The sequence below is a fragment of the Natrix helvetica genome (assembly GCF_964273705.1).
Source record: "Natrix helvetica genome assembly, chromosome: Z".
NCBI lineage: Eukaryota > Metazoa > Chordata > Lepidosauria > Squamata > Natricidae > Natrix > Natrix helvetica.
This window is the reverse complement of record NC_138554.1, coordinates 30,065,245-30,082,057: the sequence shown is the minus strand read 5'-3', so window position 1 is coordinate 30,082,057 and position 16,813 is coordinate 30,065,245. Positions and strand designations below refer to the sequence as shown.

The 16,813-nt window shown below is 42.3% G+C and overlaps 1 protein-coding gene across 4 annotated transcripts in view; it reads right to left on the bottom strand.

Annotated features, from left to right (window-relative positions):
- Positions 1 to 2,825: 2,825 nt before the first annotated feature.
- VWA5A (von Willebrand factor A domain containing 5A) overlaps positions 2,826 to 16,813 on the bottom strand; it is a 35,919-nt gene continuing 21,931 nt past the window's right edge. For all 4 annotated transcript variants that reach the window (XM_081932469.1, XM_081932468.1, XM_081932471.1 and 1 more), the window contains one exon: positions 2,826 to 3,711. In XM_081932469.1, the coding sequence (XP_081788595.1) occupies positions 3,632 to 3,711 (80 nt within the window). In that variant the 3' untranslated portion in view covers positions 2,826 to 3,631. The remainder of the gene's footprint in view (positions 3,712 to 16,813) is intronic.

Sequence of the window (16,813 nt, the reverse complement as noted above, 5' to 3'; positions counted from 1 at the left end):
AAATCTGGGAGACAGAATTTGGGGAGTCTGTCTGTCCCCGGTGATGATGCCCAGCAGGGGCTTGTGATCTGTCACTATGTGGAAATGATGGCCACATAAATAAGAATGAAAACGTTTTACCCCAGCCACTATAGCTAAAGCTTCCCGATCTAGCTGGCTATAGTTTCTTTCAGGGGATGACAAGGTGTGAGTAAAGAATGCAATGGGAGCCTCCCTGCCTGATGGTAGCCAGTGGCTTAGGACTGCCCCGACCCCATAGGGAGACGTGTCACAAGTCAGTACAACAGGGAGTGATTCGTCGTACAGGAGCAGGACACTCTCAGATGTTAGAAAGTTTTTTACAGTCTCAAACACCGAGGCTTCCCTCTTGCCCCAGACCCATTTTGCCTAGCGGTCTAGCAGTCTGTGGAGCGGTTCCACAACGGAAGCCTTGTGCAGAAGGAATATATTATAAAAGGCATCAACAACTACAATAAACATTTGTAATTGTTCACTGGGCCTGCCAAGTCCATATGAATTCTGGACCACGGAGCCTTTGGCTGTTCCCAGTTCTGGATGGGGGCTCTGGGACAAAAGTTCAGGAGGCCCAGGAAGACTTGCAGCTCGGCTTTCATGGTAGGCGTAGGGGCTTGCTTAATGGCCAGCACTTTGTCCGGGGTAGGATGAATGCCGTTGCGGTCAATTAAAAATCCCAAGAATTCGACCTGTGGCACAGCAACCTTGCACTTGGTAGTTTTGAGTTTCAACCCCATGCTTCGGAAACGACGAAGCACGGTACACAAACGGGCCAGGAGGTCGTTCAGGGAGCAGGCTGATACCAGGATGTCGTCAAAATAAGGCACGACGCCTGGTATACCCTGTAAAAGCCTTTCCATTAAATTTTGGAAAAGTCCAGGTGCCACACTGACTCCAAATTGGAGCCGGTTGCACTTGAACGCGCCCCTATGTGTGGCAATTGTTTGGGCTTCAGCAGTTGCCTCATCCACAGGCAACTGCTGATAGGCTTGGGTGAGGTCTAGCTTTGCAAATATGGTCCCCTGCCCCAGAGAGTGCAGCAGATGCTGCACTACGGACATAGGGTATGCGCTCTGCTGAAGGGCATGGTTCAAACTGCATTTAAAGTCAGCGCGGAGGCGCACAGACCCATCTCTCTACACTGGGGTCACGATTGGGGTTTCCCAATGGGCATGGTCTATTGGCTCTAACACCCCTTGGGTCAGCAGCTTATTAATTTCTGCGTCTACCTTGGGTTTTAACGCAAAAGGTACCCTACGCGGCTTCAGCCATCGTGGAGGAACCTGGGGGTCAAGGTTAAAAGAAATGGAAGTACCTGTGTACTTCCCCAGACCTTCCCCTAAAACTTCAGGAAATTCCTTAATGAGCATGTCCAAATGTGAATTGCTCTGAATCTGGTTAATGCCTGTAATGGCCAGTCCTAGGGATTCAAACCACTCTAACCCAAGCAAGCTTGGCCGGGGCCCTTTCACCACAATAAGAGGAAACCGTTTGCTATATTGTTTAAAAGCCACCCTGCAAAAATATTTTCCCAGGACAGGAATGGATTTTCCCTGAAAATCCCTCAACCTTAATAGACATGGTGTCAAACTGGCTTGAGATATAGCAGGCACAATTCTTTTAATTGTTGCCCAAGATATAATAAGAGATAGATGAGCCCATGTCAATCTCCATTTTGCAGGGTCTGCCTTCCAATCTAACCGTGAGGAATACTTTTCCCCTCGGACTGTGGACAATCTGATCCACTTCAGCCTCTTCCCTGTCTTCCTAAACAGAAAAACAGGAATCTCCTTTTCTGAAATTCTGGGGTCTGCCTGATCTGAAAGGTTTTCTGCCGTACTGACTGCTGCCTTGCGAGTTGCTTCTAGCGCGCTCGCACAGGGCACAGCAGCCCTGCAGACTTTCGCTAAATGGCCTCACTTCCCACAACGGAGGCAGGTTGTATTTTTAAAATGGCATTTCCGTCAGCTCCGTCCTCACCGAAAATGTCTTCATGGTGAACCTCGGTGTGCTTGTCCGCTGCTGGCAGCTTTGAAAATCCTTGTATTTCATCAGTGGATTTGTTTGACAGCTCCACTGCCCTAGCCTCATCTAGCGCCGTCTGCAAATCCAGCTCAGGTTTGGCTAACATACGGCGCTGTATTCTGAGTTCTCTAACCCCCCCCCCCCACAATTTGGTCTGTCAGTGCCTCATCCAAATCTTTGAATTTGCAATGGAGAGCCACTGCCCTTAATGCAGCCACATATTCATTTATAGACTCTCCCTCACGTTGGAACCTTCTATAAAACGCAAACCTACGCATCATGCGAGACGGGGTAGGGGTGTAGTGATTTTTTTATTTGGCCATCAGCTCATCCGAGGACACCGTATGGACTGAGTGAGGGGCCACTAAGGTTCCTGCCAAATTAAACATCTCTGTTTCACATAGGTTTAGGAAGCACGACTTCTTACGTTGTTCAGACAAATCAGTGTAGTCGTTGGCTTCTAAAAAGCACTCGAAACAGGAAATATAAGAGTCCCAAGTTTCTGTGGCCCCATTAAACACGACCAATGTGTTCATTGAAGCCATCCTGAGGCAAATCTTCTCCCCATGGGGGGTAATCAGAGGCCCTCTTCGTAGTGAGTGACTCGCTCGACCTCTCGTCGAGTAATTTCCCTGAGGGAAAATTCAGCTCTGGGACTCAGCTCAGCTTAGTGACTTTCAACAACTCTGCCTGGGCTCCTCCTCTGTAAATACCACCCTCATCGCCAATGCTCTAGCTGGGAGAACGCGGGTGAACAGACAGGAGGCGAGCCAGGACTTCAAGCAGCTAACAGCTTTAATGATAACAGGTTGCCAAACGCGGCACTTCACAATTCGCGCGTCTCAGCTAACTGGCAACAGCTGAGCCCTGTTTGGCAGCTCTTTATATATGCCGGCTGTCAAACAGGGAACCAATCAGCAACGAGCACAGCGCCCTCTAGCGGAACGGACCAGAGGGAAAACTATAATACATAACAATAAGTATATGATTTGTAGTGAAATGTTAGAATTAAGCAAAAGGTGATTAGATAAATGAATGAATATACTTTAATGCAAACATGTGTATTAGTAGTAGAATTATATGGACTAGAGGATTGGAAAGAACATGAATAGATGAATGAATAAGAATTAAGTTTTAATTGAAAATTAAAGTTTGAATGATGATATTAGAAATAAATGAAATACATATATTTTAAATGCTTTAAATGATTGTGTTAATCAGATGTGAAGAGTAAAATAATGGAAATATGAATAACAAAATAGATGGAAAATGGGAAACAGAAATGTCATTACCATGTCTTTGAAAATAATAGTGATAGAAGGGGAAAAAATTAAAATAGGGATAGAAATAAAAGGGAAAATATATTGATATGTATATTGATATATATGAAAGAATAAGAGGAAGGTTTGGAACTGAAGGGTGATAGTAAAAGATATGGGCAAATAATATGAAATAATGAAAATGAAATGTAATAACTATGAGTTATAATTCTATGCCAGTTTTTACTGAAATGTATGGTACTCAGTTATCACACCACTCATGCAGGGATATATATAAACAATATAAAATAAAAAAGAATAACTCCATGAACTCAAAGCCCCCAAATCTGAAGGCTCACACTGCTTCCCAGGACTGCATTGCCAACTTTGACACACTCAGCCAGCTGAGCTCCTGAAAATAAAGAAACAAGTGTCAAAATCCAGTATAATTAATGTGCTATGAAGTAAATCTGTATGCACTATATTATGTTGACTTTAATTCCCAGAACTCTTAGCAATAGCTACAATGATGGGGATTGACCAAGGAAGGTCGTAATAGCCCATCGTCCTTGCTACAATATGGTCCACGTCAGTGGTGGGTTTCAAAAATTTTTGGAACCTACTCTGTGGGTGTGGCCTGCTTTGTGGGAGTGGCTTGCCTGCCATGTGAGCAGGTGGGAGTGGCTTGCCAGCCATGTGACCGGGTGGGAGTGGCTTGCTGGCCGTGTGACCGGGTGGGAGTGGGATGTTAGAAGATCCCAAATGAAGTTAGAAAGGCTGGGTCCCAAACCCAGCTGGCTTAACTGGGATAGGGTGAATAGGGGGTAGAGGTTCACAAATCACCAAGGACCCTCCTCTCCTTTCCCCCCAAAAGCAGAGGGCGTCAGTATTTAGAGGGAAGTCCCCCAACTTCCCCCCTTGGTGTGTCACTCTTTCTCTCTCTCTCTTCCCCCCCCCCCCGTTTCTCTCCCCCCTTTCCTTCCTCCTCCTTTTCCTCTGTTCCCCCCAGTTTTTCAAGCTGAGCCATTGGGGGAGGTCAGAGGGAGAGAGAGACGGATTGAAGGGTGCAAAGAGATGGGCTTCCCATTTTGAGAAGCCTCCCTTAGCAAAAGATCGCTGACAGGAGGAAAGGGAGGATTCCCCACCCCACTTTTCCCTTCCCTTTCCACCTCTCAGCGATCTTTTGGGAAGGGAAAAGTGGGGTGGGGAATCCTCCCTTTCCTCCTCTCAGCGATCATTTGGGAAGGGAAAAGTGGGGTGGGGAATCCTCAGATCGCTGAGAGGAGGAAAGGGAGGATTCCCCACCCCACTTTTCCCTTCCCAAAAGATCGCTGAGAGGAGGAATGGGAGGATTCCCCACCCCACTTTTCCCTTCCCAAATGATCGCTGAGAGGAGGAAAGGGAGGATTCCCCACCCCACTTTTCCCTTCCCTTTCCACCTCTCAGCGATCTTTTGGGAAGGGAAAAGTGGGGTGGGGAATCCTCCCTTTCCTCCTCTCAGCGATCTGAGGATTCCCCACCCCACTTTTCCCTTCCCAAATGATCGCTGAGAGGAGGAATGGGAGGATTCCCCACCCCACTTTTCCCTTCCCTTTCCACCTCTCAGCGATCTTTTGGGAAGGGAAAAGTGGGGTGGGGAATCCTCCCATTCCTCCTCTCAGCGATCTTTTGGGAAGGGAAAAGTGGGGTGGGGAATCCTCCCATTCCTCCTCTCAGCCATCTTTTGGGAAGGGAAAAGTGGGGTGGGGAATCCTCAGATCGCTGAGAGGGGGAAAGGGAGGATTCCCCACCCCACTTTTCCCTTCCCAAAAGATCGCTGAGAGGAGGAATGGGAGGATTCCCCACCCCACTTTTCCCTTCCCTTTCCTCCTCTCAGCGATCTTTTGGGAAGGGAAAAGTGGGGTGGGGAATCCTCCCTTTCCTCCTCTCAGCGATCATTTGGGAAGGGAAAAGTGGGGTGGGGAATCCTCAGATCGCTGAGAGGAGGAAAGGGAGGATTCCCCACCCCACTTTTCCCTTCCCAAAAGATCACTGAGAGGAGGAAAGGGAGGATTCCCCACCCCACTTTTCCCTTCCCTTTCCTCCTCTCAGCGATCTTTTGGGAAGGGAAAAGTGGGGTGGGGAATCCTCCCATTCCTCCTCTCAGCCATCTTTTGGGAAGGGAAAAGTGGGGTGGGGAATCCTCAGATCGCTGAGAGGGGGAAAGGGAGGATTCCCCACCCCACTTTTCCCTTCCCAAAAGATCACTGAGAGGAGGAAAGGGAGGATTCCCCACCCCACTTTTCCCTTCCCATTCCTCCTCTCAGCCATCTTTTGGGAAGGGAAAAGTGGGGTGGGGAATCCTCCCTTTCCTCCTCTCAGCGATCTTTTGGGAAGGGAAAAGTGGGGTGGGGAATCCTCAGATCGCTGAGAGGAGGAACGGGAGAAAGGGGGGTGAGCGAGCAATGGAGTGGCTTCTGAACCGGCAGGGGTGAGCAAGTGAGTGATAGGGGCGGGGCAGGAACTTACTTCCGGGTTCATTGTCCAACAGGTTCGCCAGAACCGGTGCGAACCGGTAGAAACCCACCACTGGTCCACGTAGAAAGAAATGCTCCTTACTGTTACTCATATGGCCAATATCAAAATACATATTAAACCCAAAGTAGAAGGGGATTTAATATAAGTATAATCTTTATTATCATTGTACTTAAATGCAATGAAATTGGTTTTAACCTCACTGGTGCAAAATTATACAGAAACGAAACAAGAAAGAAAAAGAAAAAAAAAACTAGCGTGTGTATGGAGTGATTGTGGTTGGAATTTAAAGTCTGAAAGCCCAAGGATAGAAACTATCTTTAAACCTGTTTGTTCGGCTGGCTATACTTTGATGTCTTCTGCCTGATGGTAGAAGTGCAAAGAGACACTGACCAGGGTGTGAATCATCTCTGAGTATCTTCCTTACTCTGCTAAAGCAGTGAGATCTGGCGATGTCATCCAGTGGTGTCAGAGGGCAACCAATGGTTTCTTGTGCCGAATTGATCACTCTCTCTAGTGCCTTCCTGTCCGCAGCTGTTAAACCATCATACCATACTATAATACAATATGTGAGAACACTTTCTATGGTGGACCAATAGAAAGAGGTCATCAGCTGTTGTTCCACCTGATTTTTTCACAGGACTCTAAGGAAATGAAGTCTCTGTTGGGCCTTTCTAATCACCAGAGATGTGTTGTTTTTCCAGGTGAGATCTTGACTAATAAGCACTCCCAAGAATTTAAAAGAGGAAACCCTCTCCACATAGCCCCCCTCGATATACAGTGGGGCAGGTTCGTCTCTGTGCTTCCGGAAATCTAGCACCATTTCCTTTGTCTTACTAGTATTTAGATGTAAGTTTCTTGAGCACCATGTGGATACCTTCTGGACTTCTTCCCTGTATGCTGATTCGTCCCCTCCAGTTATGAGACCCAGCACTATTGTGTCGTCTGAAAACTTTATTATGGTGTTGGATGGATCAGAGGATATGCAGTCATATGTATACAGCGAGTACAGGTATGGGCTGAGCACACAGCCCTGAGGGGAGTCTGTGCTGAGCTTCAGCGTGGAAGATGTAAAGGACCCAACCCTTATTGTTTGTGGATGATCCGTCAGGACGTCTTTGATCCATTCACAAGTGAGTGGAGGGAAATTCAGGTCAGTCAACTTTTCAATGAGAATTCCTGGTAAGATGGTGTTAAAGGCCGAGCTATACTCTATAAAAAGCATTCTGACATAATTCCCAGATTTCTCAAGGTGGCTCAGTGCAATATGTAGAGCAGTGGTGATGGCATCCCCTGTTGACCTGTTGCTTCTATAAGCAAACTGGTGTTGATCAGAATTTGGTGGAAGACAGGGCCTGAGGTCTTGTAGGACCAGTCTCTCAAAGCATTTCATCACTATAGACGTCAGTGCAATGGGTCTATAGTCATTCAAACTTTTTATGGCTGCTTTCTTCGGAACAGGGATAATTGTGGCTGATTTCAAGCATGATGGGACTCTAGCCTGTTGCAGGAAGAGGTTAAAAATCCTTGTCAGGACCTCTGTTAATTGGTCAGCACAGGTTTTTATCACTTTCTGGACCTGCAGCTTTGTTGGTATTTACAGCCTTCAGCTCAGCTCTCACTTGATGTTCATCCAGGGTGAGTGGCTGGAGGTCAGAGGGCCTTTAGGTTAGAGCCACAGAGACTGATCTTTTGACCTCAAAGTGGGTAAAGAAGCTATTTAGCTCCTCTACTAGCAGGGCATTAGCATTGGCTATTTTTTTCATATTGCCCTTATAGTTGATTAGGTGTTGTAACCCCTGCCACACCTGTCTTGAGTTATTATCTTCCAGTTACTTCTCTACCTTTTGTTTGTATTTCTGTTTAGCCACCTTTATGCCTCTTCTCAAGTTTGCCCTGGTTTCATTGTATTTGTCTTCGTTTCCGGCCTTGAAGGTAGAGTTTCGGACTCTCAGAAGTGATTGTACCTCTGCTGACATCTAGGGTTTACGATTACTGTAAACTCTGATGCGCTTATTCACTGTTACATTGTCTGTGCATGTTTTAATGTATGAGAGTACAGTGTCAGTGAATTCTTGCAGTTCCAAATGTTCAAATATACTCCACCCGGTAGTCTCAAGCAGTCCTGCAACTGGCAGAGAGCTCCCTCCGGTCAGATTTTGACAGTTTTCAGACTGGTTGTATCCTTTTCCTAAGGGAGATATACTTTGGGCACAGTAGCAGAGAGATGTGGTCAGATGTACCCAGATGGGAGAGGGGGATTGCTCTACATGCCTGTCTTAAGTTTGAGTACGTATGGTCTAAAGTATTCTTACGTCTGGTGGTACACTGCACATACTGCACAAACTTAGGGAGAACAGACTTTAGACTGGCTTGATTAAAATCCCCAGCCATGATAAAAGCGCCCTCAGGGTAAGTTTGTTGCTGCCTCTCGATGGTGTCATGTAACTTAGAGAGTGCTGTGCTAATATTTGCATCAGGTGGAATATAGACAGCAGCGATAACTAACAGAAATCTCTCTAGGTAAATAAAATGGCAGACAAATGACAGTTAAGAATTCCACATCTGCAGAACAGTGAGTATAAGCAACTCTACTGTTAGTACACCAGTTATTATGTGTGTAAATACAAAGTCCTCCACCTTTGCTTTTACCAGAGTTGCTGTTTCTGTCAAAGCGGTGTGTGGTGCAGTTAGTTAGCTCCACTGATGCATCCGGTACAAGTGGATGAAGCCAGGTCTCTGTGATGATCATCACACAGCAGTTACAATGAGCTTATTCGCTGCCATCCATAGCTCTAGTTCATCAGTTTTGTGGACAAAGGATCTAGAGTTGGTTAGAAAAATGCTTGGTAATGCTGGTCTATGAGGCTGCCTCCGTAACCAAACTAGCAAACCGAACTCTGCATGCCTGCTTCTGCTTTCGCTCTCTTCGCCGCCTCCTAGGCCCAACAATGATCCATGGGGAGCCTGGCACTCTTACTGTGTCACTCAGAATATTATGAGACTTTTGGAAGTCGCTGGTAATATCTAGCCGATTACAGGATCCAATCTTTAATAACTCCCTGTGGGTATAGACTAGTTTTTGCCTCTACTGTGGCACCAGGAGCTCAAAGCCGCAGCGTCTAAGCGCGCTGCCATCTTTGGGGGGGGGGGGATATATATGAGATAACTTAAGAGAAACGAAGTAGGAGACAGGAAGCTGACATGACGGTCAATCTCGGGGCTCTGAGAACGCTGCCAAAATTCCAGCCGCAGGACTGTCCAACTGGACCTAAACCATCCCGAAGAGACGGTGATAGGAAGGGGCATATCCTGCCGATCCCAGAGAAACCCGCAAAGTCTCTGGTGATCCAGGAATACCCCTTTTGCCAGCGGCTAGGAAGCAGCCATTAAGGCTGGCGAAATTGCTGATTGCTTCGGAAGTGAAAGTGCAGGAGAGAGTGTGTCATTCATGGTGAGATTTTTATCTTTTTTCTGATTTATGAGAACATCCTAAATGAAGACAACTAATTTAAAATAAAGACTGATGAAAGAGAGAAAGCGGCGAATATAAGGCTACAGTCAAAGTGAAATTTCCCCCCCTCCTTTTTATTGTTGGAAGCCTGACTAGACTTTCTAATCAGTGCAGTGTTAAATGGAGAGGTCTTTTTTCTTTTCTGTTTTCCTGCCTTTTACTTTTTGGATTGTTTAGGAGTCTTTTTTTATATACAGTGTTTCTCATTTGGCTTTTTCTTTTTTCTTTTCTCTTAATAAGGCAGAGAACGCAATACAGAGAAGGTAAATTTTGGATAAGTAACACTGCCATCTAGAGGATTTGAAATTTTGTTTCTATTTTTTGTCTGATTGAATGTTTGGGAAAGGTTGCTCTCCAAGGTTACTGGCTCAGCCAGGACTGATAGGAGAAGAGTTATTTACACAGGCGCTCACTCTGAAATTTGCAGTCCTTGAAATTCTGCCTAGAGAGAATAGATAAAAACTGTAAGAGTAAGCCTGGAGTGATCTTGAAAGGCTTTCATTCTATAAAAGTTTTGAATTTATTTTTCTTTTGTTTAGAGAGTTTTAACTTTACAAGAAGCCTTGAAACTATTTCTCTTTTTCTTTTCTTTTTTGTGGGTGGCAGTGTTTACTTCTTTTTGCTGTGAAGTCGGGTTGTTTTCAATTTTTGGCTTTTTTCAATTGGATTATGGCATAGAAAAGATTGAAGATATTTATTCTCTTTTATGGGTCTTTTCTTTTTCTTTTTCCTTTTCACATTTTTGATAGTAGATTTACCTACTGTCTCCATTTTACTTTCTTGTTTTACTCTTGACATTTTTTTTCACAGAATCTTCTTCCCTTTTTCCTCGGCCTTTTTGTTTTCTTTTTGTTTTACCTTTTTTTCTTTTTTTTAACCTTTGATCACCTTATGGTCACTCTGGATTACAATTGACTTTTATACCAAGTGGATTATAATATAGAAAAATTTGAAAATGAGTAAAAGAATAATAACCACAGGTTCTGCAACAACAACACCCTCCTCCTCACCAGCAGGAGGACAAGGATCAATACAGACAATGTTACAACAAGAAAAAGAAAAGGGAAAGAAGGTAGTTACCTTAGAGATGATTATGCAAGGAATTCAGAATTTGCAAGTAAAAACATATACCATCGAAAAGAGACCAGAAAACATGGAAAAAAGAATTGAGACAATAGAACAACGAATGGGAAACATTGAACAACAAACGGAGAACATGGAACAAAAAGCAGTTAAAACTGATGAAAAAATTGATAGTATTCAACAAATGGTGATGAAATATGAAGATGGACTACAAAAAATTGAAGAAAAAGTAACGAAAGAGAGAAAATTGGGGAGATTGATAATAGACTGAGTGTGGTCGAAAAAGATAATATTGGAATACTGAATTGGGAGATGGAAAGGTCAGAATTTTTTCTAAGATTCCAAAACATAGAAGAAAAAGGTGAAAACCTGTTACAAATAATGATAGAAATCTTGATAAATGTCCTTGAGTTAACCCAAGAGAAGATGGCCAATGCTATAGATGAAGCATTTCGAGTTTATACAAGAAATGCAACGAGAAATGACTTGCCAAGGGAAGTTCATGTAAGGTTTACCAAGAAAGCAATTACGATGCAAATACTTCAAAAAGCAAGAGATAGAAAACTGGAGTACAAAGATTGTAGTTTTGAAGCAAATACCAAGAAGAGTGAGAGAATCGAGAAGAGAATATCAATTTTTGACTAAAATTCTACTCAAAAAAGGTGTTAATTACAGATGGTTGATACCAGAAGGTTTAATGTTTGTATGGCAAGAACAAAGGTATAGAATAGATTCAACTAAAAAAGCAGAAGCATTTTCCGAAGAACATCTCAGAGAGAAGGCTGAGGAGACTGGACATAAAGAATCGGTGACAGAATCACGAGTGGTGTCTTCAGCTTCGACTGGAAAAGAAGAAGGAGCAGTAGGCGGTATCGAGATAGTAGAAAGTGCTGTAGGTGGCATGGATATTAGAGATCTACGAGAACCTAGAGCCACCAGAGCAATAAATCCTATGTATAAAATATAAATATGGAAGAGAAGAAAATGATCTCAATTAACATAAATGGACTTAATTCAGCAAATAAAAGAAAGAAAATATTTCACAAACTAGGGAAATTAAAATTGGATATAATTTGTCTACAAGAAGTACATATTCAAAAGCAACATGAATACTTATTAAGGCAACCAAAGCTGGGGAAAACATTTACTTCATTGGCAACCTGTAAGAAAAGAGGAGTGATCCTTTATATTAAAGATACAATCCCAGTAGAACAAATTTATACAGATGACGATGGAAGAATTTTGATGGTGGAAATTATGGACAATAAGAAAATGCTCCTAATAGCAATCTGTGCGCCTAATGATAAGCAAGATGAATTCTACAGAAAATTACACAGGAAAATAATGGATTTGGATTACTTAAATATTTGTATGATAGGAGATCTTAATGGAATTGTAGATAAGAATATGGACTATAACTCACAAAAAACAACGAAGTCAAATAGAAAGATACTCCCTAAATCCTTTTTTAAAATGATCGATGAGACAGGTTTAAAGGATGTTTGGAGAGAGAGAAATCCTACTAAAAACAATATACTTTTTATTCAAACAGACATTTATCTTATTCTAGAATTGATATGATATGGGTAGCGACTGAATCGACCTATAACTTACAGGAAATTGAGATTGAAACAAGTACTTGGGCAGACCACAACCCAATGATAATTAGATGGAAAGGACAAAGATCTAGGTGGACATTAAACAACACTATATTAAAAGAGAAAATGGAAAAGGAATTGGTATTTTTCGAAAAGAGGAGACATCAATGCAGAACTTTTGGGACACAATGAAGGCCTATACCAGAGGCCTGATAATTGACTATACAAGGAAGAGAAATATAAAGAAAAGACAAACACTTAAAGGACTTGTTAATGAATATAAGGTAAGGGTCTTGAAAAAGAACTACAGAACTCCCCACAAAAGAAGGAGGAGGCCAATTTACTAAAAATTAAGAATTATAGACCAATCTCCCTATTAAATTCAGAGTATAAATTATTTGCTTCAATATTGGCAGAACGCCTTAAAAATACTTAAGTGATTTCATTCATTCCGATCAAAATGGGTTTCTGCCAAAGAGACAAATTAAAGATAATATGAGGATAATCTTAAAACACTTTGGAATATTATGAGGCACATCCTGAAAAACAATTGGCATTGATGTTTTTGGATGCTCAGAAGGCATTTGACAACGTGAATTGGCGCTTTATGCTATTACAACTAGAACAGATGGACTTTGGTGAGAATTTACTCAAGCCATACAAACTATATATTATAAACAAACAGCTAAGATAAATGGAGATCTGACAGACTCTATTGAAATAAAGAAAGGGATGAGACAAGGCTGCCCATTATCACCTTTACTTTTTGTCTTAATGTTGGAAGTTTTAAATAGAAAGGTCAGAGAGGAAAAGAAATAAAAGGAATGAAAATCAAAAAGGAAGAATACAAGCTACAAGCATTCGCAGATGACTTGATCTTCATTCTAGAGGATCCATTAGAAACAGCATCTAAATTGATAGAAAGAATAGAAGAATATGGAAAAGTAGCAGGATTAAAAATAAATAAAGACAAAACGAAGATCTTGACAAAGAATATGTCAACAAGACAAAAAGAAGAGTTGGCAGAAACCTTGGAGATGCAAGTTACGAACAAGATTAAATATTTGGGGATATATTTAGCAGCAAGATGCAGCGTTCTTAAAGACAATAATTACTATAAACTCAAACAACAGATCGCGATGGACCTGAAGAAATGGGAAAATCTACAACTTTCGATGATAGGGAGAATATCTACAATTAAAATGAATATTCTACCTAGAATTTTATATCTGTTACAGACGATTCCAATTAGACTAGGGAAGGATTACTTTGATGACTTAAATAAAATAGTGTTGAAGTACATATGGCAGGGAGAAAAAGCAAGAATACAACTAAAATTGTTACAAGATGCAAGAAGAAGAGGAGGATTGGGCCTGCCCAATTGGGAACTATATCACCAGGCAGCAAGTTTGATGTTGGGTTAAAGAATGGATAACCCTAAGGAATACCAGATTCTTGATTCTTGAAGGACATGATCTATTGTTGGGATGGCATGCCCTTTTATGGTACAAGGGAACTAAAGCACAGGGGTATTTTAGAAGACATTACCTACGGGAGGCTTTGTTACTAAATTGGGAGAAGATTAAAAGACAATATTATTTAAAAATTCCAGTCTGGCTATCAACCATCGAAGCCTTTTCATACGCAATAATATACAAAAAGGAACAAAGAGTTAGATATGGTGAAATATTGAATGCAGAGGGTGAAATTAAATCTATGTAAAATCTGGAAAAGGAAGGTAAAGAGGAAGGGTTTTATGATAAAATGACTGAGTAAGATAAAATTTTGATGGGTACTGATGCAAAAGTAATTTAAAAACTTTATGGACACTTACTAGAGGTTACGTTAGAAGAACAAGTTAAAGAAACTATAATAGCTTGAGAGAAAAAATTTGGGCATGGGATTGACTTAGGGAAGTGGCAGAAATTGTGGTCCCAAAATTACAAAATGACAATGTCAACAGCATATAAAGAAAATGTGTATAAGATGTTTTACAGGTGGCATCTACCCCTGACGAGAATAGCAAGAATGTTCAAGAATAAAGTGTTGGAAATGTCATCAGACACCGGGGTCATATTACCATATGTGGTGGACTTGCACAGAAGCTAAAAGATATTGGACTAAGATCCACACGTAGTTGGAGAAAAGGACACAAAAACATATAGACTTTAAACCAGAGATTTTTTTATTGGGAAGTATACCAGAAATATATAATAGAGACTTGAAATACTTGATTGTAAATATTTTAAGAGCAGCTAGAATTGTATTTGAAAAAAAATGGAAAAATGAGAAAATACCAACGCAGGCAGAAACTATTAAAAAAATTATGGAATGTGCGGAAATGAGTAAATTGACATTTGAAATTAGAGAACAAGAAGATGAACAATTTTACAAGGTTTGGGATTTGTTTTATCAATGGTTAGATAAAAAAATCATAGTAATGGAAAAAGTGGGAGAACTTTTTATATTTTAAGAATAATAGAATGATATATGCAATACTATACGGGTTTAGCACTGTTGAACAGATTAGAACGATGTAATGGAATAATGTTGTATGTATGATTTCAATATATAGAATATTTTGTTTAAAACGTAGGAATAATAATTGGAGTTGAACAGTGACGTGCGGTGAGGTTTATGGCTGGTGATGCTGGTGACGTCATCAGGAAGGCGGGGAATGGGACCACGTGTGCTGGAGGCTGAGGCTGCCTCAGCTTCCAGCACACGTGATCCCATTCCCCGCCTTCCTGAGCGTGCTACGCCGGCTCGCGCTCCGCAGTCCGCGAAAGCGACTGGGGAACGACGAGAACCTTCCTGTCCAGCAGAGGCAGGAAGGTTCTCGTCGTTCCCCAGTCGCTTTCGTGGCTTCGTCATCCGGGAGCGTCGACAACATTTCTGCCTCCGCAGCTCGCGGGCGCGGACGGAGGTAGCCAGAGTGGCGCAGAGGCAGTCCGGTGGGCGAGCGACCGAGGACCTCCATCGCTCGCTCTTTCATCCGCCCGGACTGCCTCGGCGTCGCTCTGGCTACCTCCGTCCGGCCGCGCCCGGGAGCTGCGGAGGCAGAAATGTTTTCGGCTCTCCCGGATGACGAAGCCACGAAAGCGACTGGGGAATGACGAGAACCTTCCTGCCTCTGCTGGGTTCTCATCGTTCCCCAGTTGCTTTCGTGGCTTAGTCGTCAGGCGCGGACGGACAGATGTAGCCAGAGTGGCGCCGAGGCAGTCTGGTGGGCGAGCGACCGAGGACCTCCATCGCTCGCTCGCTCACTCTTTCGTCCGCCTGGACCGCCTCGGCGCAGCTCTGGCTACATCCGTCCGGCCGCGGCCGGGAGCTGCGGAGGCAGAAATGTTGCCGGCGCTCCCGGATGACTAAGCCACGAAAACGACTGGGGAACGAGGCAGGAAGGTTCTCGTCGTTCCCCAGTCGCTTTCGTGGTTTCGTCATCTGGGAGCGCCAACAACATTTCTGCCTCCGCACCTCGCGGACGGACAGATGTAGCCAGAGTGGCACCGAGGCAGTCCGGCGGGCGAGCGACCGAGGACCTCCATCGCTCGCTCGCTCTTTTGTCCGCCCGGACTGTCTCGGTGCCGCTCTGGCTACATCTGTCCAGCCACGGCCGGGAGCTGCGGAGGCAGAAATGTTGCCGGCGCTCCCGGATAACGAAGCCACGAAAGCGACGGGAACGTCCCCCAGTCGCTTTTGTGGCTTCGTCAACCGGGAGCGCTGACAACATTTCTGCCTACGCAGCTCCCGGGTGCGGCCGGGCGGATGTATATAACATTATAATATTTTATATATATATAATACTATATATATATATATATATATATATATATATATATATATATATATATATATATATATATATATATATATATATATATATATATATATATATACATACATACATACATACATACATACATACATACATACATACATACATACATACATACATACATATATATATATATATATATATATATATACACACACTATTATTTCATGAAGAGAGGTGAGGCTCTGACTCCCTTGCCTCCCCTGACCGCACGTCCCTGGAGTTGAACTATTGATGCAAAATGATGTTGTATGTATGGATTCAATATTCAGAATATCTTGTTTAAAATTAAGGAATAATAATTACAGTTGGAAAAATTGACATGTAATAATAATGTACTTATGTTTATCTAATGAACAATTTGTGATTCGATATATAATTGTAAATGGTGATCAAGGGAAGGACGCACAAAATCTTGTAACCAAATGACATGCTATATGAAATGGAAGGTTGTATGTGTTTTATGTTTTATGTTCATTTTTGTTATATATATATATATATATATATATATATATATATATATATATATATATATATATATATATATATATATATATATATATATATATATATATATATATATATATATATATATATATATATATATATATATATATATATATATATAGTTGTATTTGTGCTGATAAATAAATAAAGGGAGACTAGTATAGATCCATTTCAAGCTATTTAGCTCTCATCAGCTAGCCATACCCTTACTGGGATTTGAACCTGGGCTGTAACACAAATACATACATATATATATAATAGAAACGAAGTAGTCCATACACTGAGAAACCAAGAAACAGTCAACAAGGAAATATGTATATTTAGGGCTATCAAATCTGGGCTGCAAAATTTCACAAGCGCACTATAGCATCTTCAGTTTCTCTTTGCAGCCATGTCCCAGAGGTGCTTTTTCAAATGGCAACTGGACTTTCTTTGTTTTTCCTTGAAGTTGTTTTCCTTC